General features: G+C 38.2%; 1 protein-coding gene across 2 annotated transcripts; it reads left to right on the top strand.

Annotated features, from left to right (window-relative positions):
• Positions 1 to 437: 437 nt before the first annotated feature.
• On the top strand, positions 438 to 22919 carry DDX52 (DExD-box helicase 52). Of its 2 annotated transcripts, none has more exons than XM_081805324.1 (16): positions 438 to 580; positions 1627 to 1825; positions 4914 to 5044; positions 6630 to 6815; positions 8391 to 8534; positions 9154 to 9265; positions 10126 to 10198; positions 10712 to 10915; positions 13745 to 13835; positions 16260 to 16382; positions 16516 to 16666; positions 16871 to 16946; positions 18453 to 18524; positions 19098 to 19190; positions 22247 to 22296; positions 22510 to 22919. In XM_081805324.1, the coding sequence occupies exons 1-16, from the start codon at positions 494 to 496 to the stop codon at positions 22530 to 22532; spliced, it is 1815 nt and encodes a 604-aa protein (XP_081661450.1). In that variant the 5' UTR covers positions 438 to 493; the 3' UTR covers positions 22533 to 22919. The 2 variants fall into 2 exon arrangements, with proteins under 2 accessions (XP_081661450.1, XP_081661451.1); XM_081805325.1 differs by having other exon boundaries at positions 22247 to 22314; positions 22531 to 22919.
• The last annotated feature ends 1849 nt before the right edge of the window (positions 22920 to 24768 follow it).

Raw genomic sequence — 24768 nt, 5'->3', positions numbered from 1 at the left:
CAGACACGTGTTTCCTCTATGTGGAATGCATTTCCCAGATCTGGGAAGGGCTGCCTTCTTTTAGCTAAAATATCACTTCTCCAGAATGAACCTGACTAAGCTACCTAAAAGTGGCTTCCCGTCCCTTTCTCTATCAATTACACCGTTACTTGTTTTATAGCACTTTTCACTTTCGGAAATTATCTTGCTTATTTAACAATATCTTTGTCTCCACTAAAATGTAAGTTTCCTGAGGTGAGGAATCTTAAGGTGTTGTTCACCAAAGTACCCATAAAAGTCTAGAACAGTGCCCGGCATAAGAGGATCTTGATAAACATTTTTGAAAAGAACAGATAATGTCGGGCTATAGGAGGTAAAAAAAACGGTTTAGTTTCTCGCAGCCGCCAGGCTCCGCCCCCCAGAACCACTTCCCCCCACGGCCCAGCCCCAGACCTTCTGGGGGAGGAAGTTCTCTGCGCAGGCGTCCTGGGACCGCGGTGCTTTCTGGGTAAAAATGGATGCTCACGATCTCTTTCGCCGGCTTGGCGTGGGGGCCAAATTCGACGTGAGACGTTTTTCTGCGGACGCGGCGCGATTCCAGGTACTGTACGCAGGAAAACAGAAGCCCCAATAACTGAGAGCGCAGGGGCCCGAGAATGATCTGGCTGCTGGGAGAGCCGGCGCTGGGAGACCGCGGCCTGGTCGTGGGGCATGTTCCCTCTTTGCGTTGGGCTCGTGCTCAGACCTACCTGGTCAAGTGCTGCCATCGGAGTGAACTCTTACCATTCTTTTGTAGACTTCGGTGGGCCTAGCACAGAAACGCTTCTCCCTCCCTGCTTTTTAGTTTATTCAAAGCACAGTTAGAATCCTTTCAAAAGTAGCTTTTTCTCCGAAACTGGTAGAAAGGAATTTCGAAAACAGAATGAACCCAGAATGAAGAGAACAGATTCTTTCACTCTAGTCTACCCAGGTTGGCTTGGCATGCATACACCTTTAGTGGACATGAGTCTTTTTATTCCTGTAACCTCATGACGTGTTAAGTAACCAGTGAGAAGAGCGACTTAGAAATGGGGACTCTTACATAGTTAAGTAGTGGGTGAATGGTAAATCGGGAGAAGTTAGTTGGGACCCAATTATGGAAAATCTTCATTATCAGCCTTGACATTGAGCAACACGTGTATTTCTCCTTTCTCTGGCGGTAGGTGTAGTTGTTGAGTTTGAACTCTGGAGCCGGATTATTTGGGTCCAAATACTGGATCTGTCACAACTTTTGAGACCTCAAGTTATTTGACATCCTAATGCCTTGATTTTTTTTCATCTGTAATATCGCTATTTACCCCTTAGCATTGTTGAAGGATGAAGTAATTTAATATATATAAGCATGCTTAGAAGTCTGCCTGACAGCATATAGGTGTTATGCTGATGAGCATATAAATGGTAATTACTGTTATGATTATTACTACAGTTAAAAGGTCAGAAAAGTCATCTTGTATTCCATTTGCTCAAACACACTTGCCAGCTCAACAGATACTTGGTGAAAGGATTAAAAAAAGGTGGGGAGTTATTAGACCCACGCCCTTACTGCCAGTACTGCTTGGGTGAAAGCAGTCAGTCAGTAGATTGCATTTTAAATTTTTTGGGTTTTAGGTAGGAAAAAGGAAACATGACTTTGATTCTTCAGAGGTGCTGCACGGACTGGACTTCTTTGGAAACAAGAAGTCTGTCCCAGGTGAGTGTGGAGCATCACGAACTCATCAGGAGCTTAAAGATGAAGAGAAAAAAGAAGAGAGCCTAACTGAAAAGAAGAGGGAACAGAGCAAGAAAAAGAGGAAAATGATGATGTCAGGTTAGTTCTTAGTTTCTTTTTTTTCCTCTTTTTTTTTTTCCAGTTACAAAAATAATACAGGCTTAAGGTTACAAATCAGTATACTGTCATTCATTAGTTAATGGCATTCAGGTTGTTTCCAGGTATTTGCCATTACAAATATTGCTACAATAAAAATACTTGTGTATATATCCTTTTGTACAGGTTCTGTTATTTCTGTAATTACCATCCCCAAAGTGGACTCACTGGCTGAAAGGGTATGCACACTTCTTTCTTTGAATAGATAATGAAAAATGACTTCCCACACCTATGTCAATGCTGGATAGTATTGGTCTTAAATTCTTTGTCAACCTAATGAATGAAACTAATTTCTGTATATATTTTCTTGATAACTGGTGAGGTTGAGCATGTTTTCATATGCTTTAGTGGATATTTACATCTCAGCATTTGTGAATTTTCGGTTCTTACTCTTTGCCTATTTTTCACAGGGTTTTTTTTTTTCTGTACATTAGGGATATATGATCTTTTTCTTGGTTATATCTATTAAGTTTCCTAGCCATTTACCTTTTTCAGTAAAGTAAATACTTACACCTGGTTTTTATTTTATTTATTTATTTTTATTTTTTTAAAGATTTTATTTATTTATTTGACACAGTGAGAACAAGAACACAAGCAGGGGGAGTGGGAGAGGGAGAAGCAGGCTTCCCGCCGAGCAGGGAGCCTGACGCGGGGCTCGATCCCAGGACCCTGGGATCACGACCCAAGTGAAAGGCAGACGCTTAACGACTGAGCCACCCAGGCGCCCCATTAGACCTGGTTTTTAAAAGTTATACAGTGGTGAAAAGCAAATTTTCTTCCCACTATTTCTAGTCCCCTATTTCTCCAGAGGCAACTGCTGTTAATCATTTTCTTATGTATTTTTATAAAGATATCTATTCACTATATTTATACCTCCCTTTAAAAACCTGAACAATAGCATACTGTATCTGTTGTTCTATTCTGAACCTTCTCTCCTCCTCCACTTAAAAAAAAAAAAAAAAATATATATATATATATATATGTACGTATGGATATATTTTGGAGATTGTTTGGAATCAGTAGGAAGTGCCCTGCCTTTTTCATTTTAACACAAAATATATCCCGTTATACATTCTGTAATTGATTTAACAAGTTCGTTTGTGACGGACATTTAGTTTGTTTCCTCACTTTTGCTATTACAGTGTTGCAATAAATGCCATCCCACTTATCATTGTGTGTATGTGGGTATATCTGATAAATTCTTAGAAATGGAATTTCAGAGTTAACCAATAGGTTTATTTTAAGTTTAGGTATCTTGAAATTGTCCACCAGAAACGTTGTATCAGTAGGAAGTCCACTGCTTTGTTCATTGAATCATAGTATAGTATGCCATTACACATTATAAGGATGTTCCGTAATTGACTTGACAAGTCCACGTGTCAGGGACATTGACTTCGGTTCCACACTTTTGCTGTTACAGTTTTACACATTTTACTTCCCTGACGGCAAGGAAGTTCGATAAAGACTTCCACCAAGAGTAGTTAAAAAAAAAAAAAAAAAAGACCTGCCACAAACTTGGGAAAAGGATTCAGCTGTTGGGCAACCAGAAACACAAAGATATGTACCATAATGTAGCACATATGTGGCATAGTACAGAGTAATGTGGCATACCATGTTTTGATTGGACAACTAAATATTTTCTCCCTGAGGTGATCTATAGAATCAATGCAAAACAAACTCAGTTAAAATTCCAGTAGGCTTTTAGGGTAGAAATTGACAAAGGACTTTTTTAAAAAGTTAGACATACACCTACCATGTGACCCACCTATTCCATTCCAAGAATTTACCTAAGAGAAAGGAAAAATCTGTGTCCTCACAAAGACTTCTACCAGGTGTTCATAGCACTATGCTTTTATTTTCAGTAGCCAAAAACTGGAAATGACCCAAATGTCCTTCAACAGGTGAAGGATAAACAATTTATATATCCATAAAGTGGAATACTACCTTTAAATAAAAAGTTAACTATTGATACATGCTCCAACGTGGATGAATCTCAGAATAACTATTCTGAGTGAAAGAAGCCAGACTAAATTTAGTACATACTACATGATTCCATTTATATAAAATTCCAGAAAAAGCAAATTGATCTACAGTGACAGAAAGCAGACAGGTGGTTGCTTAGGGATGGAGCAGTGCATTACAAGGGGCCACAAGGAGATTTTGGGTGGTGATGGAAATAAACTTAAATGTAATGATGATTTAACAGATGTATACATATGTCAAAATTCCTCAAATTGTATACTTTAAATAAATGCAATTTATTGTATATCAGTGGTACCTCAGTGAAGTGAAAGAACTTTATTTTTATTTTATTTTTTGAAGATTTTATTTTTTTCATTTGAGAGAGAGAGAGGAGGTGTGAGTGAGGAGGGGCAGAGGGAGAGGGAGAAAGAACCCGAAGCAGACTCCGTACTGAGCGCAGAGCCTGACTCAGGTGTCAATCCACAACCATGATATGACCTGAGCTGAAACCAAGAGTTGGATGCTCAACCAACTGAGCCACCCAGGCGCCCCTCCACATGAACTTTTAAAGTCAGCTAGTCTGGTTTCCAAAACAATCCTGCCATGACTTCCCATTGAACTAATTTTAGTTATAGATTAGTGAGAATTACTATCTTTATATCAGTGACTAGTCCATAAGTACTGTGCTATGTTCATCACTATTAAAAGTGAAATCTATTCTTTCATCATTTATTTTCTAACTGGTTGAATATAGAAGAGCTGGCTACCTTATTGAAATCTCTTATTTAAGTATTTTCAATTTAATCTGTTACTGTTTTCAAGTATACAGTCATCTACATATCACACAGCTGAAATAACTAATGAAAAGAAGAGAATGAGCTTCAGAGCTCTGATTTTACTGACAGAGAACTTGCCTCTCCTTTTTCCAGTTGTTATTCCTCCTATTACTTTCTTTTCTCTGTTGTATTAGCTAGTACTTTACTTTTGTTTAACGTGATGCTGTGGCCTGTTTGCTACTCCCAAGAATGTTGCACTTAAAAATCTTTTGATTTTTTAATATATATTTTAGAAATTACTTCTCAAGAAGAAGGTTCTACTATACAGTGGATATCATCTGTGGAAGCGAAGATTGAAGATAAAAAAATTAAAAGAGAAAATAAACTAACTTCAGGAAAGTTGGAGAATCTCAGAAAAGAAAAGGTTAGAAAAATGTCTTAGCCCCAGTTTCTTTTCTGACCTAGTGAATTTTTCCTTGTCCTTGGGTTATTCTCTTGGTAAAAGTGAATATAGTTTTATGAAGATAGAAGATTAATTATATTAGTTTAGATTTCACTCTAATGGAAACTTAAAGTAGGTATTCGTGCTGTGGCTGAAAATTTTAAAGTTTAAAATTCCCCCCCCCCTTAAAGATTATTTATTTATTTATTTGAGAGAGTGAGCGAGAGAGAGAGAAAGAAGCAGACTCCCCTGCTGAGCAGGGGCTTGATCCTAGGACCCTAGGATCATGACCTGACCCAAAGGCAGACGCTTAACCAGCTGAGCCACCCAGGCACCCCTAAAGTTTAAAATTCTTGAAAGTATCTTGAAACTTGAACAGGTCAAAAGATTTGTGTGTGTGTGTGTGTGTGTGTTTCTTCTCATATTCTCATATACTATATACTGTGAATTTTTGACCTGTCTAAATTCACATTTGGAGTGAAATTTTTAAAATTCATATCCCCTTTGATAAACATAAAATTTGTTCCCTTTCTCCTCTTTGTTAAGCTCACTGGTTTGTTTTTTTTTCTTTTAAGATTTTATTTATTTGACAGAGAGAGCACAAGCAGGGGGAGCAGCAGCAAAGAGAGAGGGAGAAGCAGGCTCCTTGCCAAGCAGGGAGCCCAACTCGGGGCTCCATCCCAGGATCCTGGGATCATGACCCGCAACACTCACTGGTTTAGAAAGATTTCCTCTGATAGAGATTTGAGAGTTAGAATTATTATTATTATTTTTTAAGATTTTATTTATTTATTTGAGAGAGAGCACGAGCAGGGTGGAGGGGGAGAGGGAGAGGGAGAAGCAGACTCCCCATTGATCAGGAAGCCCGACTCTGGGCTCCATCCCAGGACCCTGAGATCATGACCTAAGCCAAAGGCGGATGCTTAATGGACTGAGCCACACAGGTGCCCCAAGAGTTAGAATTAAGAAACCTATTTTATACCTTGGGGTGGAGTAGAATACAGAACAAATAACAAATACATCATTGTCATGTCTGCTGCACACCTGCTATGTTGCAGATGGAGAGTATTGTTCAGCTCACTTCAGTAACCCTGAATCCAGCATTTGGCTGTCATTCTCACAGAATGGGAAAACAAACCGAATCAACACCACTTGACTCTGCTTTTGGCCCTCAATTTTAATAGAGTTTAGAGTAAATCATCAAAAAGCATTGGCATTTGTGTGCTGTCATATAAAGAAAAAACTAGATGGATTCAATGTCTGCCTTCTAGAAGCTTATATAAAATTATAAGTTACGATTATCATTGTGGCACATTAATATAAATAACCATTACTCATGCCACTGACACATTAATACAAGAAAATGGATAGATAGGTTTTATGGTTACGAAGGTCTTCTGTCTGTGAAAGGGCATGAAGTATATCTAATATCTGTATCTTTTAGGGCTTGGAATTTAACCAGAAAGTTTCACATGTTATTAAAGCTTATCCTAGAAACCGTTACTGTTGCTTTACAACATCTTGCAATGTATGTGACAGTCTGTGACCCCTTTATTTCACTTTTCAGATAAACTTCTTCCGGAATAAACACAAAATTCATATCCAAGGAACTGATCTTCCTGACCCAATTGCTACATTTCAGCAACTTGACCAGGAATATAAAATCAATTCTCGACTGCTTCAGAACATTCTAGACGCAGGCTTCCAGATACCTACACCAATCCAAATGCAAGCCATTCCAGTTATGCTGCATGTGAGTATTAGAATGCCTCTAACGTTCCTTCCTCTGTGTCTTAGGTCATTCTCTTCCCTGTTTTTGAAGTCTTCCTCTCTACCTTGTCTCTCCCTGTTGAAATCCTTCCTTTGCTTTTAAGGTCCATCTCAAATGCCTGGGCCTCCATATCACTACAATTAGATGTGATCTTTTTCTCTTACCAACACTCTTCCCTCAACCACCAGTTCTCCAAGGTATTTAGTGTCTTTTTTTTTTGGTAACATTTATCTTAAACTTTACCTTATTATATAGTTATACTACTTGTGTATACCTTTTACATTTTACTAGAGTGTAAACCCTCTGAGGATAAGGGCTATGTTCTGTTTATCCATCCATGATTTAGTTTATTATTCCTAGGTATTTCAGAAATAGCGAATTCTTGTACATAGCCTGACTTCTTTTTCCCCAGTACTTTTTGTTACTGAAGTATACCTTATATACAATAAAATGCATAGATTGTAAGTTCATAGTTCAATGAATTTCGACAATGCATACACTGTATAACTATCCCCCCCAGCAGAGACGTGTTACATTTCTGTCACCCCAGAAAATTCTGTTGTGCCATTTCCATTCAGTCCACACCTCACTCCTGCCCAGGGAACTGCTGTTCCGATGTTTATTGCCATGTATTAGTTTTGCCTTTTCTATAGAATGTCATATAAGTGGTATCATCCATTATTTATTTTTTAATTTGTGGTTTCTCTCATGCTGTATATTGTTTTTGAGATTCATTCACATTGCATTTATAATTTGTCAGTGAGTAGTATTCTGTTGTTTGAAAGTACCACAATTTGTTTATCTCCTGTTGATAAAGGCATGGGTTAACTTAGAGTTTCGGAAATTAAATTTTTCTGAGGTTTTTTTTTTGTCCCTATGAGAGCTGACTTTTTCCCCCATGAAGCCAAAGAATAGGAGTTACCTTTTCATCCGTACTAGTCCTTTTTGTTTTCTTTGGGAACTGAAGTGAGAATACATTTGAATGATATTGTTGTCTCACATTATAGTAAATTTGCTTCTGATTTTCATCTAAGATTGTTTCTGTTACAACTTCAGCTTAAAGCTCTAAAAATCATAGTGACGTTTTGAAGACTGTCACCTGTAAATTACTGTCACTCAAGTTATTGCCACTTTTTATTTCTTATCTTTAGCCATTCTGTTACTTATTAAAACCATCCCTAGGGATTGAGCAGTACAGATATCAGGGGGAAAAGTTGGTTTTATAATTTTGCTTTGATAAGAGAATTTTATGGGAAAGAAAAATGGAAATAATGGAAATACTTGAGGTTTTGAATTATCTTTGGATTTTAGTTATCCATATTCTTTACCCAAGTCAAATGGTATTTGGTGGCAATGGTCAGAAACTCCTTTGGGGCACTGGTGGCAAGGGTGGATGATGTTAGAAAAGCAAATATGGGAAAAGTTAGACAAGCGGTGGGAAGATGAATGATTACATTCATTATGATTATTTTGTTATTTCTATGGCTGGTTGTATTACTTGACCAGGCTCTGAAAAGTTTATGTACTTACCTTATACTTAATATACCTTGTTTTTAGGGTCGAGAACTTCTGGCTTCTGCTCCTACTGGATCTGGAAAGACTTTGGCTTTTAGCATTCCCATTTTGATGCAACTAAAACAACCCACAAATAAAGGCTTCAGAGCTCTGATTATATCACCAACACGAGAACTTGCCAACCAGGTATGACTTGTAGCTTCGAAAGAGGATGTATTTGGTGTTTGCTTTAGTCATTTCTTATTTGAGGGTAGTAAAATGGTCTCAAAAAGAGTAAGGCCCATGTCTTTTGGCATAGGCAAATATTCTGTACTGTATCTTACTCTGTTCTGTAACTTACTACACATGGGCAAGTTTTTTTGAATCTTTTTATAATTTTCTAAAATAATGATTTAAACATTAATGATGTTTCTTTGGCAAATGCTCTAAGATCTTTTAAGGTGAGGCTACTGAGGCTACTGGAATATATAGTCCCTCTCTAAAATGTATTTTTTCACCTAGAAAAATTAAACCTCATCTCAGTTTTTGAGAAAGAAAAACTACACAGTGACCTGCTCCACGCTTCCAAGGTGCTTAATAGAAAATATATGCCAAGCATGAGATAGTTTTCTAATAGCACTGTATTCCAAAAACAGTATGTAGCAGTTTGCAAAATGCTGAGATTCCAGGTTAATGCACATATTTTTATGGGTTTAATTTCAGTTATTCATGGGCTGGTAATAGGTTTATTTTAATAATGTAAACAAGACTATACATCTTATCTAAGTATCTTAGCAGCTAATATTTTTGTCATTTGCCATTTTAGATTCACAGAGAGTTAGTAAAAATCTCGGAGGGAACAGGATTCAGGATACACATGATCCACAAAGCGGCAGTGGCAGCCAAGAAATTTGGACCTAAATCATCTAAGAAGTTTGGTAAGGGACTCATGCTTGAGATATAGAGCATATAAGGGATTTGCAAATTACAAATATCCTTAACTGCCACCTAAGAGTTCTTAAAAGTGTAGTCATACACACGATTAGTTTGGTTTTTAGAGAAACTGAAAGAGATTTCTCCACTCCCACTCGGTACTTATATAAATATATACCAGTGATTCTCATCCAGAGGCAGTTTTGCCCCCCACCTCACCTTCCACCCCAGGGACATTTGGCAATATCTGGAGACATTTTAAGTTGTCAAAACTGGAGTGCTACTAACCTATGGTAGGTAGAGGTAACAGCATCCCACAATGCACAAGACAGTCCCCTACAACAAAATGTTATCTGAACCAAAATGACAGTACTGCTAAGGCTGAGAAACCCTGCTTTATACTGTTGATTTTTAATCTGCCATGGAAATACTCTGCAGATAAGAATGGCTTACATCCCTACCCTTATATCAGTCAGAAAATCAGCTTTAACCTGTCTTTAATTTTGAGCTTCTGAGTAAAATTTCATTTAAAGAAAGGATTTTCCCAAAAAACAAAACTAAATATTTGAAAATGACACTGTTGGCTTATAGTGTTCTTGCCTCTTAGAAGTTGAGAAGGCAGATCAAACATAATAAAAGGAAAAGTAAGCATATAGTAGTTTGTGCTATCATGGATTAAAAAATACATATATTAGCTTACAAATAAGAAAGAACTTTTGTGGGGTTGGTGTAGTAAGATAGCAAGTATAACCTCCCCCTCCTCTCCCCTCTTCAGGTTCTTCACTGAAATTCAGGAGGCTTAATTCCCTTGTTTAAGAGAGATGAATCTTGCTTTTGCAATTTGTATCATTTGTTTTTCCTATAGATATTCTTGTGACTACTCCAAATCGACTAATCTATTTATTAAAGCAAGATCCTCCAGGAATAGATTTAACAAGGTACAGATAATATTTTAATCTCTTCTGTGTGTATTTTCATTTAGTTGATTCTATTTTGTCCTTGACTGCTTGTCTTATGGCCCGTTGGAGCTTGCTTTCTGCCAGCTTTCAGTCAGTGTTGGTGCTGAGAATAATAGTTTTCATTAGACTCGTAGGAAAGTAACTGTCTGGTCTGGAAGAAAGTTACAGATTCTGATAAGCAGTTAGTATAGAATTCCCCTAGATGTTTTCACTTCTTTCAGCAATGGTGATGGAGTTTATAAGGTTTATGTGAAGCTCTGTTGTTGCTAATGGAACCTCATCTCTTTGAGGTTAAAGGAATAGGACATTGCTTAATGTTTATCTTGTTTTTATTTTTTTCCTGCTGAGTTTTCTTTTACCTTTTTCTGGTATGATGTGTGGATCTGAGAAGTACCATGATGGTTTGACTGGTTCATGTGTCCCCACAGTTTAGTGAAGTGTCTTGATCTTCCATCCAGTTCAGTACCCACAAGATGTTTTGTTATTTCTCAGTGTTGAGTGGCTGGTAGTAGATGAATCAGACAAACTGTTTGAAGATGGCAAAACTGGGTTCAGAGACCAGCTGGCTTCCATTTTCCTGGCCTGCACATCTCCTAAGGTCAGAAGAGCTATGTTCAGTGCAACTTTTGCATATGATGTTGAGCAGTGGTGCAAACTCAACCTGGACAATGTCATTACTGTATCCATTGGAGCAAGGTAATTGTTCTTCTTTGTTATCCCTCTGACTTTTTTTTTAATACAAGTCCGTTTGTTTTTGTTTTTTTTTTTAAAGACTCGAGATAGGTTGTTTGGCCTTAGATTAAAAACAGGGAGAGTTTTACTGAAAGACATGTATTCTTTAAAGTCAAGATTGAGTAAGGATTTTCTATTTTATTTTATTTTATTTATTTTTTAGAGAGAAAGGTGAGGGGGAGGGGCAGAGGGAGAGGGAGAGAGAGAGAGTCTTAAGTAGGCTCCATGCCCACTACAGAACCTGACATGGGGCTTAATCTTAAAACCCTGAGATCATGACTTGAGCCGAAATCAAGAGTCGGACACTTAACTGACTGAGCCACCCAGGCGCCCCAAGGATTTTCTATTTTAGAATAATCCAAAGGGAGATTCTCGAATTATCATATTAGTATTTCTGTCATTATTTTTTCAGTTGATTTTTCCCATCTATCCATAAAGTGTGAAAGGAGCTTTATAGCCACCCAGAGGATTTAGTTTCTTTGATGGCTTAAGTAGGACCATAGGGCCACTTGATTTATAATCCTTTTAAAAAATATTAGGGGGGGCGCCTGGGTGGCTCAGTTGGTTGAGCGACTGCCTTCGGCTCAGGTCATGATCCTGGAGTCCCTGGATCGAGTCCCACATCGGGCTCCCTGCTCGGCGAGGAGCCTGCTTCTCCCTCTAACTCTCCCCCCTCTCATGTACTTTCTCGCTCTCTCAAATAAATAAATAAATCTTAAAAAAAAAAAAAAATATTAGGGGAAGCATTTTATATTAAATGAATGTGCACTAGTAGAAAAATGTTTTAGGAAATTGTAATATAGACACGTGATAGAATATTATGTGACCCATGAAATGATAAGTATGAAAACTATAGCTATATGAAAAAGTGCTTGGGGGCACCTGGGTGGCTCAGTCGGTTAAGTGTCTGCCTTCAGCTCGGGTCATGATCCCAGGGTCCTAGGATTGAGCCCCATGTCGGGCTCCCTGCTCAGCGGGGAGCTTGCTTCTCCCTCTACCTCTGTGTTCCTTCTCTCTCTCTCTTAAGTAAATACATTTTTTTAAAAAAAGTGCTTGAATACCATATTAAGTAAAATAGAAGCCAAATGGAACAATAAAAAATACTTTAAACTTAAAAACTTCTGTTTATAAAAAGAAAGAACAAATACACCATAAATATAAAGGCAGAAAACAGAAGGGAGGGGTGCCTGGGTGGCTCAGCGGGAAGCCTGCTTCTCCCTCTCCCACTCCCCCTGCTTGTGTTCCCTCTCTCGCTTTGTCTCTCTCTGTCAAATAAATAAGATCTTTTTAAAAAAGAAAAGAAAACAGAAGGGAAAAAATATTTATGATGCAGTGTAATGTACTACAGCAACCTTTTTTTTTTAAGATTTTATTTATTTGAGAGAGAGCACAGAGAGACGGGGAGGAGGATCAGAGGGAAAGGGAGAAGCAGACGCCCTGCTGAGCAGGGAGCCTGACATGGGGCTCAATCCCAAGACCCTGGGATCACGACCTGAGCAAAAGGCAGACACTTAACCGACTGAGCCACCCAGGCGCCCCTCTACTACAGTATCTTATTAGTGTTTATAAAGCCTTTTAAGGCTCACCCCCAACTGTCTATAAAAAAGCTCTTATGAATCGTTAAGAGAAAAAGCTCAGACCTGTAATAACCTTAAAAAGTTACCATTATTTTATCCAGTAGTTTTATTTTTAGAAATTTTTGTATGTAAATAATTAGATACATGAAAATTTATGATTAGACTACAATAAAATGTCACAATTTATTCTAAAATGGTAGAATTGTAGACAATTTGTTTTACTGTTTACATTTTTCCCTATTTTTCAAATTTTCTTTAGATAACTTTTTTTTTTAAGATTTTATTTATTTATTTGACAGAGAGAGACAGCGAGAGAGGGAACACAAGCAGGGGGAGTAGGAGAGGGAGAAGCAGGCTTCCAGCTGAGCAGGGAGCCCAATGCAGGGCTCGATCCCAGGACCCTGGGATCATGACCAGAGCCAAAGGCAGATACTTAATGACTGAGCCACCCAGGCACCCCTAGATAACATTTTTATAATTAGAATAAAACATTTAAAAATAACTTTGGGGGGCACCTGGATGGCTCAGTCAGTTGGGCATCTGGTTCTTGGTTTCAGCTTGGGTTGTGGTCTCAGGGTCGTGGGGTCAAGCCCCGAGTCAGGCTCCATGTGGAGTCTGCTTGTCCCTTTCCCTTTGCTCCTCCCCTGCGCATGCACGCACGTTCTCTCTCTCAAATAAATAAAATCTGGGCGCCTGGGTGGCTCAGTTGGTTAAGCAACTGCCTTCGGCTCAGGTCATGATCCTGGAGTCCTGGGATCGAGTCCCGCATCGGGCTCTCTGCTCAGCAGGGAGTCTGCTTCTCCCTCTGACCCTCCCCCCTCTCATGCTCTCTCTATCTCATTCTCTCTCTCAAATAAATAAATAAATAAATAAATCTTAAAAAAAAATAAATAAAATAAAATCTTTTCAAAAACAAATGAAAAATAAAAATAACTTTGGGGCATCTGCCTGGCTCAGTCAGAAGAGCATGCGACTCTTGATCCCAGGGTGATGAGTTCAAGCCCCATTTTGGGTGTAGAGATTACATGAATAAATTAAACTTCAAAATAAATAAATAACTTTGTCTTCGTATTAAAGTATAAATAATTAAATGCTTATATTGACAATGGAACACTTGATTCTGTTGGGGTTAAATGTAAATTTTTTCATTTATTTAGAATTCGGGGGAAAAGCAAAAATTGGCTCTTGCAATCTACAAGGTATGTTTTCTTTTCAGGAATTCTGCAGTAGAGACTGTAGAACAAGAGCTTCTCTTTGTTGGGTCTGAGACTGGGAAACTTCTGGCCATGAGAGAACTTGTTAAAAAGGTATATTTGGGCTATCTTCTTGAATTTTGATGAAGTTCATCAAATCTTTTTTTTTTTTTTAAGATTTTATTTATTTATTTGCCAGAGAGAGACACAGCAAGAGAGGGAACACAAGCAGGGAGAGTGGGAGAGGGAGAGGGAGAAGCAGGCTTCCCACTGAGCAGGGAGCCTAATGCAGGGCTCGATCCCAGGACCCTGGGATCATGACCTGAACCAAAGGCAGACGCTTAACGACTGAGCCACCCAGGCACCCAGGTTCATCAAATCTTATATGACTGGTGGGAGGCTGAGCACTATTCCTGTGTCATACTTAGTAATCTAGTGGTAAATTCTTAAGCACATTGAGTCAACTGTTGTCCTGAGCAGGGAGGCTCACCACTTAGATTAGAATAAGTTTTCTGTTCCCAGCTCAGGGTGGGCTAGGAAAAGACCTACCTGATGCCCTAAAAGTCTCCTTTTTCCACATGTACATCTGTTTTTCATCTCCCCCCATCCCTCTGCTGGTTTCTTCTAGAACTCTAGGAGCATTGTAGAATGAGTAGGACACTGAGTGTGGTTTTCTGTTTTTATCCTTTCAGTAAATATTGAGTAGAAGCCATAATTTAAAAGTTAACTGTGAGGGGTTAGGGCAGGGGAAAATAAAACAAATAGAAATCTTAAGCCCTGCCCCTAGAATTTAGTCTTTTTTTAGGGGAAATATCTTAGATATAGACTTGTGTAAGATAGTTTGCAGTAAAGTGTCATAAAAGGCTATAGAGTGTTTTTCTTAAGCACCCATGTAGTCATAATGGGGCCAAGAGGGAGAGTTGAATTGGTTGGGGAAAGCCTTATGGGGGAAATGCTACTAATTTGGTCCTTGGAAAGATCTGTGAGATAAAAGGGCAAGGGAAGTTGATGGTTAGAGGAGCAGCTGGAGTAGTCTAAGCAGTGGAGGGGAACACAGTGGGTTTAGAGACTTATGAAGAGATTACCTATTTTTTTTTTTTTTAAAGATTTTATTTATTTATTTGACAGAGAGAGAGACAGCGAGAGAGGGAACACAAGCAGGGGGAGTGGGAGAGGGAGAAGCAGGCTTCCCCGCGGAGCAGGGAGCCCGATGCGGGGCACGATCCCAGGACCCTGGGATCATGACCTGAGCTGAAGGCAGACGCTTAACGACTGAGCCACCCAGGTGCCCCAAGAGAATGGTGAGAATTAAAGAAGATCAGGTTGGACAGGAAGGTTGGGGTCACTTTAAGAGAAACCACTGGACATTTGAAGAATTTTAAGGAAAATTACTTAAATTACTTAAAATGTAATGGCAGGAGACTGAAAGTAAAGAAATCAGTAGGTTGTTAAATTAGGCTGGTTAGAGATGAGGACGAAATAATTGAGAGAAATGAGGGTGACAGCCTCAATGGTGGAATGTTAAGAATAGTTAGAGGGTGAAAGGGAAAGGTGTTTGCAGGTACCTAGTGACTACAGAAGTGGTTAAGAGTTTGAACTTTGGAGCCAGACTACCTGAATTGGAATTCTAGCTTTAGGCAAATTAACCTCACAGCTTCCTCATCTGCAAGATGGAAATGATAATATCTCATAGAATTGTTTTAGTATTAATGACTTGATACAAACATAGTACTTAGAATAGTGCTCAGCACACCATGCCATGCACATTCGTTTCATTACTAGTCTGAAAGGTGTCATTTGGCACTAGGAATTTTAAGGTTTTCACATGGATATTCACATGGAGATTATATATCAGGGATTTCTAGCCATGTATGAGCTTAGGAGGTCTGTGAACCCTCTGAAGTTGTTAGATTTTGTGTGAATGCATGGTTGCCTATTAGAAAGCTTCACAGCTTTATTAGATTTCAAAAGGGGAGATTATGAACCAAAATAAAAAGGTAAAGCCCTAATAGGGCAGTTGAAAATAGAGAAAGCTGGTTTGAGAGAGAGGTGGGGTTTGATGATAGAAATGTAAAAATCATCTGCTTAGAGTGAGTAGTTGATAACTGAGATTATATTTAACATAAGATAATGACTATACTGAGAAAACTGAGAACCAAAGACTGAGCTTTGGAGGAATACCCACAATTAGGATAAACAGTGAATTAATAAAAGTTACTGCATTTTAGCAGAATTTAAAAATCTGAGCACAGAAGCCAAGAGATGATTGTTCTAGGGAGTGGGTATCTATCATTATAGGAAGGTAAAGGGGATTAATTAGACATGATTGTTGGAATTAGCAAGATGGAAATTAGAGTTCAAGTTGAGTAGAGAATGGATGGTGAAGAAGATGGAGGCAGATACTAATCTGAGAAATTTGGCAATAAAAAGTACACTAAATTGAATTGGGTTCTTTTATGAACTAAAATCATATGAAATACTGCTACTGTATTCTTGATTATGGGTTATATGTGCTGATTTTTGCCTTCTCTCTTTTAGGGTTTCAATCCACCTGTTCTTGTTTTTGTTCAGTCCATTGAAAGGGCTAAAGAACTTTTTCATGAGCTCATATATGAAGGTATTAATGTAGATGTTATTCATGCAGACAGAACACAGCAACAGGTAAAGTCAAGTGTATACTTTCAAAATGATAAAGAACTACTAAACTTTAAAATATTGGCATGAAATTTATAAAGTACTTGTTTTCTGTTCCTAGAGTGATACTGAAACATTTAACATGTGTTTTACTAACTAGAGAGATAACACAGTCCACAGCTTCCGAGCTGGAAAAATCTGGGTTCTTATTTGTACAGCCTTGCTGGCCCGAGGGATTGATTTTAAAGGTGTGAACTTGGTGATCAACTATGACTTCCCAACCAGTTCAGTGGAATACATCCACAGGATAGGTGAGTTGTCTCTCCTGCTGCTACCCCTCTGCCCCCCACAACCCCTGCCACCCCCGGGCACTACTCGTCTGTCTTGCGCCTACTCCTTCCCTTCAAACATGCTCATTTTGTAGTGCTCATTTTAGTGAAAAGCCAGTGACTTGTACGTGAATCTTGAAGTTCCCTTTCCCCAGAAAAGCGGTTTTGTTTTTTTTTTTCTTTTAGGTCGAACTGGAAGAGCGGGGCATAAAGGAAAAGCTGTTACATTTTTCACTGAAGATGATAAACCATTATTAAGAAGGTAAATTAGGAAAAATAACTTAGTATTAAGATGGCAGGACTGCTTCATTATTCTTGCATGCACACACAATCAACACATAATTACAAAATGGCCAGGTCCCAAATACGGTCATGGCATTAGTCAACCAGGTTTTAGCCATGACAAAAGGAAAAATGATCAAAGGGCTTTGTTTTTGCATTTTCATTATTAGAATTTGGAAGTATTCATAATGGAATGTTCATTATTAAATTTCAAACTCACAGGATTCTCCCAATAGCCATTGGTTGGTATTACTCACAATGTAATAGTGAAGTTTTTGGATTGGTGAATAAAGTTAACCCGAGTCTCTTCAGCCCAGTCGAAATTATCTCTTACCATGATGCACCCTTCCCTTAACTCTTATGGGCAGATGGAGTTTTATATTTAGTCCTGGGAAAAACCCTTTCAGTAACACACTCCCAATATTATTCAGTTGTAGCTCTTTGAAGCCTGGGTAACACATGCACTTTTAGAATCTTGGGTCTTAATTTAGCCCAGCATCGTAGATCTTAAAATAAAATCTGAGTTTCTTACATTTTTGCTGCCTACAGTAATTTTAGACTGATAATAGCACTTTGCATTTCTAACAAATGAAATTGAGTTATGGCCAAAGGCAGTTTGTACTTTGATGTGTTTATCAGTTTTGGCAAAGATTTTGATTTGTGCCTTCTGAACCTTGGCTTTGTCAGCCTTGGATATACTTTGAGTAGACTTTTACACGTTCATGTGTAGGGGAGTCTATTCCAAAAGCCTAGATTCACCTACATCTCCTCAGTAACTCCAAGCATGTGAATTTCATGACCTCCATGTCAATATAACCATGCCTCTCAGTTTTCCATCCAGGCAAGGGGGATAATAATAGTGTTTCATTAGTAAAGGGTTGTTGTGTGGATTTGGATTGAAGAAGTCACTACATGTGAAAAGCCTAAGACAGTGCCAAGTGCATAGTAAGCACTATCATCTAATAAATTCTAGTCAGTGTCCTCATCCAAGATTGGGTTAGTAGCTTTTCAGGGCTTGGTAAATGTTGGGGAGAAATGGCTGCTAGATAAAAATTACTCATCGGCACATGGATTTCAGTCCAGCAGACAGTTCTCTCAGCAATCCTGCGTGCTTACATCTGGTGATCATTTATAACAGAACGCTGTCCCAGGGGTGCCTGGGTGGCTCAGTCGTTAAGCGTCTGCCTTCGGCTCAGGTCATGATCCCAGGGTCCTGGGATTGAGTCCCACATCGGGCTCCCTACTCAGCGGGAAGCCTGCTTCTCCCTCTCTCACTCCCCCTGCTTGTGTTCCTCTCTCGCTGTGTCTCTCTCTGTCAAATAAATAAATAAATAATCTTAAAAAAAAAAAAAACAAACCAGAACGCTGTCCTGGATTACTTTCTTGTGGGTGTAGTTTTCATTCCTCTCAAATTGTGCAGAGGGTTTAAGTACATAAACATCAATTTGACTAGATACAAATTTATGTTTATGGGTTCCTTTTTCAGCGTTGCCAATGTTATACAGCAGGCCGGATGTCCTGTGCCAGAATACATAAAAGGTTTCCAAAAACTACTAAGGTACAATCTTGAATTTGCCTAGATGATCTCTCTCTCTCTCCCTCTCCCTCTATCCCTCCATATGCATTCTTGTTTTCACACTCTTAAAACTAGTTCTAGCAATACTACTAGTTTTAGGAATTCTAAGATAAAAATTTTCCTTTTTAAATATCTGTGAATATGTTCTTTCCTTATCAGTTTTTTCATTCTTGAAATGTTAATCAGATTTTTAAAAAATTATTCAATGTAAGTGAAATATGCTTAGAATTTATTTTAGTCCATAAAACTGGTAAAAAGCAGTTAATTGCCCCAAGTGGAACTTCAGTGCTTGTTGGCACAGGATATAAGTGTGACTCAGGACATATTTTAATCAGTGCCTTTTTAAAAAATTGATCAAATTTATCATCCCTTTGGGTTATCTCTCTAAATGCTACTGGGTCATTTAGCATTTTAAAGTGGATATAGTGTCACCACAAACCATAAGTAGATTAAAAAGTGAATTTTTGTGATCAAGAATCAAAACTAGTTTTAGCTTAAGCTGTTTTCATTTAAGTTCTACTGAATTTCATTCCTTTCTCTTTTTATAACTTTCAGCAAACAAAAGAAAAAGATGATTAAGAAGCCATTGGAAAGGGAGAGCATTAGTACAACTCCAAAATATTTCTTAGAAAAAGCTAAGAATAAACGGTAAGTATATGATGACTGTTCAACTGTCATATGGTTATAGTAGGCATTATTTCTCCTTAGGATAAATTTTTCGAGGTAGAATTGATAGGTTCAGTCAGTTATAGAATGTAATGAAAGTAATGTATTTTAGGTTGCCTGTGATTTGGGAACTTGGATGATTCAATCTCAGAATTTTTCTCTATCTGTATATTAATGATCTGGTTTTTTCCATCTTTGAAAGAATGATTTCAGTTCACTTTGAATTAGAACTGCACTGCCCACCACCTCCACACAGCCTACTTCAGGACATACTGCTGAGGCAGTGAGGGCTGTTGACTCACATTGATGGAATCTTCCCTGAAGGCTCCCTCTTCTAGGCAGGATTTCAGTATAATCTTAGGCTTATGCTGAAGCACCTTGTAACACCTCTAAAAAGTATGACTTGAATAAATTTGTAGTAGTTTAGCTGAGTTTTAGGACGATGTTCAAGCATTGTTGTTTTGTTTTAGTATATACACAGGACTACCTTTTGATAGGGGTAATCAAGACTGTGCTAACCTCTACTACTCTTTACACTATTTAAGGAAAATGACACTCTTCAAATTCTACCAGTACCAGTTTATATCTAATATATATAAAATGTAGGCATTTACCAAGGACCTTTTCTCCTGCCAGGTGCTTGGGTATGTGAATGAATGTAAAATGAGACCCCTTTCCTAGTATACATTAAAAAACATTAGAGAATAATTTTTAAATAAAATAGAAGTTTGGAGACTACAAATACTCTGAATTGGTGTAGTTACAAAAAGCTTCAAGGAGCTGGAACTATCTTTAAGGACAGGTAAAATTTAGGCCTATGGAAGGGACAAGGTGAACAAAGGCAAGAAGACTGGCATGCTTTCCATCTAAGTGGAACAAGAGTCTTACTTGACATTTTGTATTGACTGTGAGAAGTATAATGTTAAGTTCAAGGATGTAGAGTGTACACAGTGTCCCAAAGTTTTAGTGCAGTTTTAACCTTTAATAACTTGGGAAGAATAAATGCAACAAACTTAACAAAAGTATCATTTGAAAGCTTAAAACATTTATTTATTTATTTATTTTTGGATGTTATGTACTTTTTTTAAAATTTTTTATTGTTATGTTAATCACCATACATTACATCATTAGTTTTAGATGTAGTGTTCCAGGATTCATAAAACATTTTATTTGTATCTGTACGTACTCATTTTTGTTAGTTCTTAGTATTAACACTTTTTATTTGAATTTTTTGTGGTACCAGTTTCTGGCTGACACTTAAACCAGTGGATTGGTAGAGATGGTCACCCTGCTAGGCCACCTTGGTTACCTGATCTATTAGACTTTTTCTTGTAGCTGTATCAGAACTGTTGTGTATGCATCAGAACATTATTCTGTGGGTGAACTTAAAGCTAGAATTAGAAATGTAATCTCTTCAGGCACTGAGCAGCAGCTGATGAAAGTTTTAACAAAAAGTCAGAAATCACATATAGTATTAAGATGGTGGCTGTGTTGAATTTTAATAAGAAACATAATATTTTAAAGAATTATACTTTGGGGGCACCTGGGTGGCTCAGTTGTTGGGCGTCTGCCTTCGGCTCGGGTCATGATCCTGGGGTCCTGGGATCGAGCCCCGCATCGGGCTCCCTGCTCCGCAGGAGGCCTGCTTCTCCCTCTCCCACTCCCACTGCTTGTGTTCCTGCTCTCGCTGTGTCTCTCTCTGTCAAATAAATAAAATCTTTAAAAAAAAAAAAAAAAGAATTATACTTTGGATGTTGATTTTTATATGTTTGTAGCATTTACACTTGAGGTGTTAAAACTTAGCTGCACTGAGACTTCGAGGACACTTGACATAAGTCTTGTCACCTAAGCCCCCCATTTAAGAAGCTGTGGTCATGTCCGTTGTTTCACTTTTTTTTTTTTAAAGATTTTATTTATTTGACAGATAGACACATAGTGAGAGAGGGAACACGAGCAGGGGGCGTAGGAGAGGGAGAAGCAGGTTTCCCACCAAGCAGGGAGCCTGATGTGGGGCTCGATCCCAGGACCCTGGGACCATGACCTGAGCCGAGGGCAGACGCTTAACGACTGAGCCACCCAGGCGCCCTGTCCATTGTTTCACATTTAAAAGCCATCCTCCTTAATAGAGCATGTAAACAACACCTGATCCAACTCCAGCTTACCTTTTTACTCTAGGTGTTCCTTTAATGATCCCACACCTTGCTGAGAACTCTGAAGTCCATATATCCAGGCCCAGCTTTCCATATAAACCTGAATCCTCTTGCCTAGTGGACCTCACATCAGGCACTACAAACTGAGCCTGGTAGAGTGGAGGGAAAAATTGGATTTGGAGTCCGAAGGATTGGCTCTCATACCACCTTTTCCTGTGTGACTTTGGACAAGTCACTTCCCCTTGTATATGATAGAAATAAGTATGTAAGTCATGCCAACTCTGTCTGCTACTCAAAGTTGGTTGAGGATTAAATAATATACATCCAGGAACTTTGCATTACTAAACTGTAGAATGCAAACATTGGTTATTTTCTCCCCAAATTTTTCCTTTTCCTCTGTTAACTTAATTGATGGGCATTCACCAAACTCTAAAATCAGACTGTCAGGGTTCATATCTAACATTTATTATCAGTGTGTGATGATCAGCAAGTTATTCAACCATTCTGCCTCATTTTCCTCATCTGTAAAATGAGGGTAATATTAGAATCTTCGTAAGTTAGGAATATTATCTGAGCTGATACATACAAAGCACTTATAACAGTATCTAGCACTTAATCAATGTGAACTCTTAACTATTAGTAATGTCAGAATCAGACTCCATCTTTTATACCATGTTGTAGTGTAGTTTACGATGATGTTTCTGTCTCACTTAGGTGATTGTGGTTTCCTAAAGGGCAGAAACCATGTCTTATGCATCCTTGTGTTCCTAGTGCCTCGTATACTTGATTATACAGGTTTCAAGAAATGTTTGTTAAACTGGCAGAGTTTTAGAGAGTACATATATCTAGAATTTTGGATTCAACTTTTCTTTAATTTTCTTGTCACAGGAAAAAGGTCCCTGGTCAGAACAGCAAGAAGAAAGCTCTTGAAGACAAAAGTTAAAAACAGACTTTTTTTTTTTTTTTTTTTAAGATTTTATTTATTTATTTGAGACAGAGAGAATGAGAGACAGAGAGCATGAGAGGGAGGAGGGTCAGAGGGAGAAGCAGACTCCCCGCCAAGCAGGGAGCCCGATGCGGGACTCGATCCCGGGACTCCAGGATCATGACCTGAGCAGAAGGCAGTCGCTTAACCAACTGAGCCACCCCAGGTGCCCAAAAACAGACTTTTTAAAAGACTGTATCAGAAATGGAATTTTATGATCCCAGCATGAATGTTTTCATGAAATACTTCAAATCCTGTAATCACCTGTAACATTTGAAATCAACTACAAGAACGTGGGACTGATGAAAAATGATCCTGAACTATCAATGCATCATGTCAAATTTCAATTTGTAGGTGACTTTTAAATGATTACACAATGGAAATAACGTTCATTCACATTTCTGTGGTGTGACTCCAGAGAGATACTTCTTATAGAACAAAAGCTTATGCTAAAATTAACAACACCCAAATGTGGTGAACTCTTAAGGATTTTTTCCTTCAGTGTGAAGGAAGGTGTGATGTATGCTGTGGAGGGGCATCTGGAACCAAATTTCAAAATAAAGCCTTGAGATTAAATGCCCCTTTTCACCACCACTCCCCCCCCTTTTTTTTTTTGAATGGACAAGAAGCAGCACAGGCTGTCTACCAAGAAGAGACCTATTGCTCTCTTTATTTTACTATTTCTTAATTTGTTGATGGCCTTTTGTGGTAATGAGCCACAACAAAGAGCCTCTTCTGTGACTTGTTACTCAAGTTCCCTAGGATTTTAAATTCTTTGGTCTATTAAATATCCTTATACCTCATCGGTAAAAGCTCATGCCTTACCTGTCATAATGTTGCAGCTACAAGATTATGGTCAGCCTCCCTCTTTCTTCCATTTTCCATCATTTAATCATGCTCCCCGTCTCTTTCCATTCAAGATGACTTTGCGTGAAAACTGATAAACACTTTATCCTGATAAGGAAGAATGTTCCTGTTACTTGATACACCTGTGGCTGCATTCTCTTACAGCTTGTCTTTCCTGAGGCTTTACGGCCCTGCATCCATTTAGGAGACAGGTCTCTGCCAAAGGTAAAGAGTCAAGCTTATACAGTGATGGAGACTATTCACTATTAGCAGATTTTTCTTAGTTGCTAGTTTTTGTACAGTTGGAATAAAAAATTGACTTCATATATGTAAGGTACTTACAATGGCACCTGACATGAAGGTAGTTATTACCAGTACTACTACAATACTGTAATGTAAATAATCTTAGCAGCATTTGAATTAAACATATTAATTTCCTTTATTCTCAGCCTTTTATTCTAATGTCAGGACGGATAGACTCCAACTTGAATATTTTAAATGAGACAAATTGTTCATCTTCAGAATTTATGTAAATGGAGACCGTATGCTACAAGGTACAAAAAATACATACAAGCATGTGATCTTTTTTTTTTGTTCTTGCAAACAGATTCTTGGCTCTATATATCCTGGAGGTAGTTGTGATGGTGCCACCTATTGCCAACTCTATGACTTTGAATAGGTTCTTTAATTTCTCAGAGCTTTGGTTTTTTTATGTATGAGATTGGGGGTAATACCAACTATGTCTCAGTATTGGAAGTGCCTAGCTCTGTGCCTGACACGTTATATATTAATGCCAAATACTCCTTAAACAAACATGATATATTTGGTTAGGAATACAAGGCTTAATAACACAGTCTGTGCCCTTAGAGTGTAGTGGTGGGTATAGAGTAAAGGAACAAATAGTGTGGCAGGCAAATGCTGTGTTAGACATAAGGCCAAGATGCTGAAGCATCAGAGGATGGCATCTAATGTCATGGAAGGCTGACCTCCTGTGCTGAGTCTAGCAAATGTAGGAATCCACAGGCAAAGGAGAACAAAGTATCCTGGCAGAAACGAGATCACATCTTCTATGATCCTGATATACCCCCTTCATTTGACTTTATTTTCTCTTTTTAGTATTTCCTCCTGTGTAACTACCCATCCTTAAATAACAGTGGCTATATACACCAGTATTAACTTGGTTTGTCAATGGATTAATACCGAATTTAGCACTTTTATATCTGTTGGGACTATATGGTACACAAATTTCAGTTTCACCTAAAGAAGAGAAATGAAATTAGTAGACCGTTATGAAAAGAGAATACATGATAACTGAATAGCTGCGCTAGTGAAATGAGTAAGGACTTTTATGTGTAACACCTGGGTTTGAATCCTGGTCCTGCTGAGTTGCAACTCTATGACCTAGGCAAATTACAACTTCTTTTGACCTTAAGTTTTCTCATCTGCAAAATGCCGATACTAACTCTTAGGGACACTGAAGACTTGAAAAAATTCAGTAAGGTTCCTGACTAGTGATTTGTGCCCAATAAAAGATAACTATTATTACAAATGGTTTCCCTGTAAAAGCCTTGGGGCAAGA

The sequence above is a fragment of the Leptonychotes weddellii genome, chromosome 15 (assembly GCF_054177405.1).
Source record: "Leptonychotes weddellii isolate Sample4059 chromosome 15, ASM5417740v2, whole genome shotgun sequence".
NCBI classification, from domain to species: Eukaryota; Metazoa; Chordata; class Mammalia; order Carnivora; family Phocidae; genus Leptonychotes; species Leptonychotes weddellii.
The sequence above is the reverse complement of the archived record's forward strand: the minus strand, read 5'-3'. Positions and strand labels throughout refer to the sequence as shown.

Coding starts and splice junctions, on each gene's coding strand:
- DDX52 (XM_081805324.1), top strand. CDS start 494: ATGGATGCTCACGATCTCTTTCGCCGGCTTGGCGTGGGGGCCAAATTC. Junction 10,199..10,711: donor CCAGGAATAGATTTAACAAG/GTACAGATAATA, acceptor GTTATTTCTCAG/TGTTGAGTGGCTGGTAGTAG. Junction 19,191..22,246: donor GAAAAAGCTAAGAATAAACG/GTAAGTATATGA, acceptor TTCTTGTCACAG/GAAAAAGGTCCCTGGTCAGA.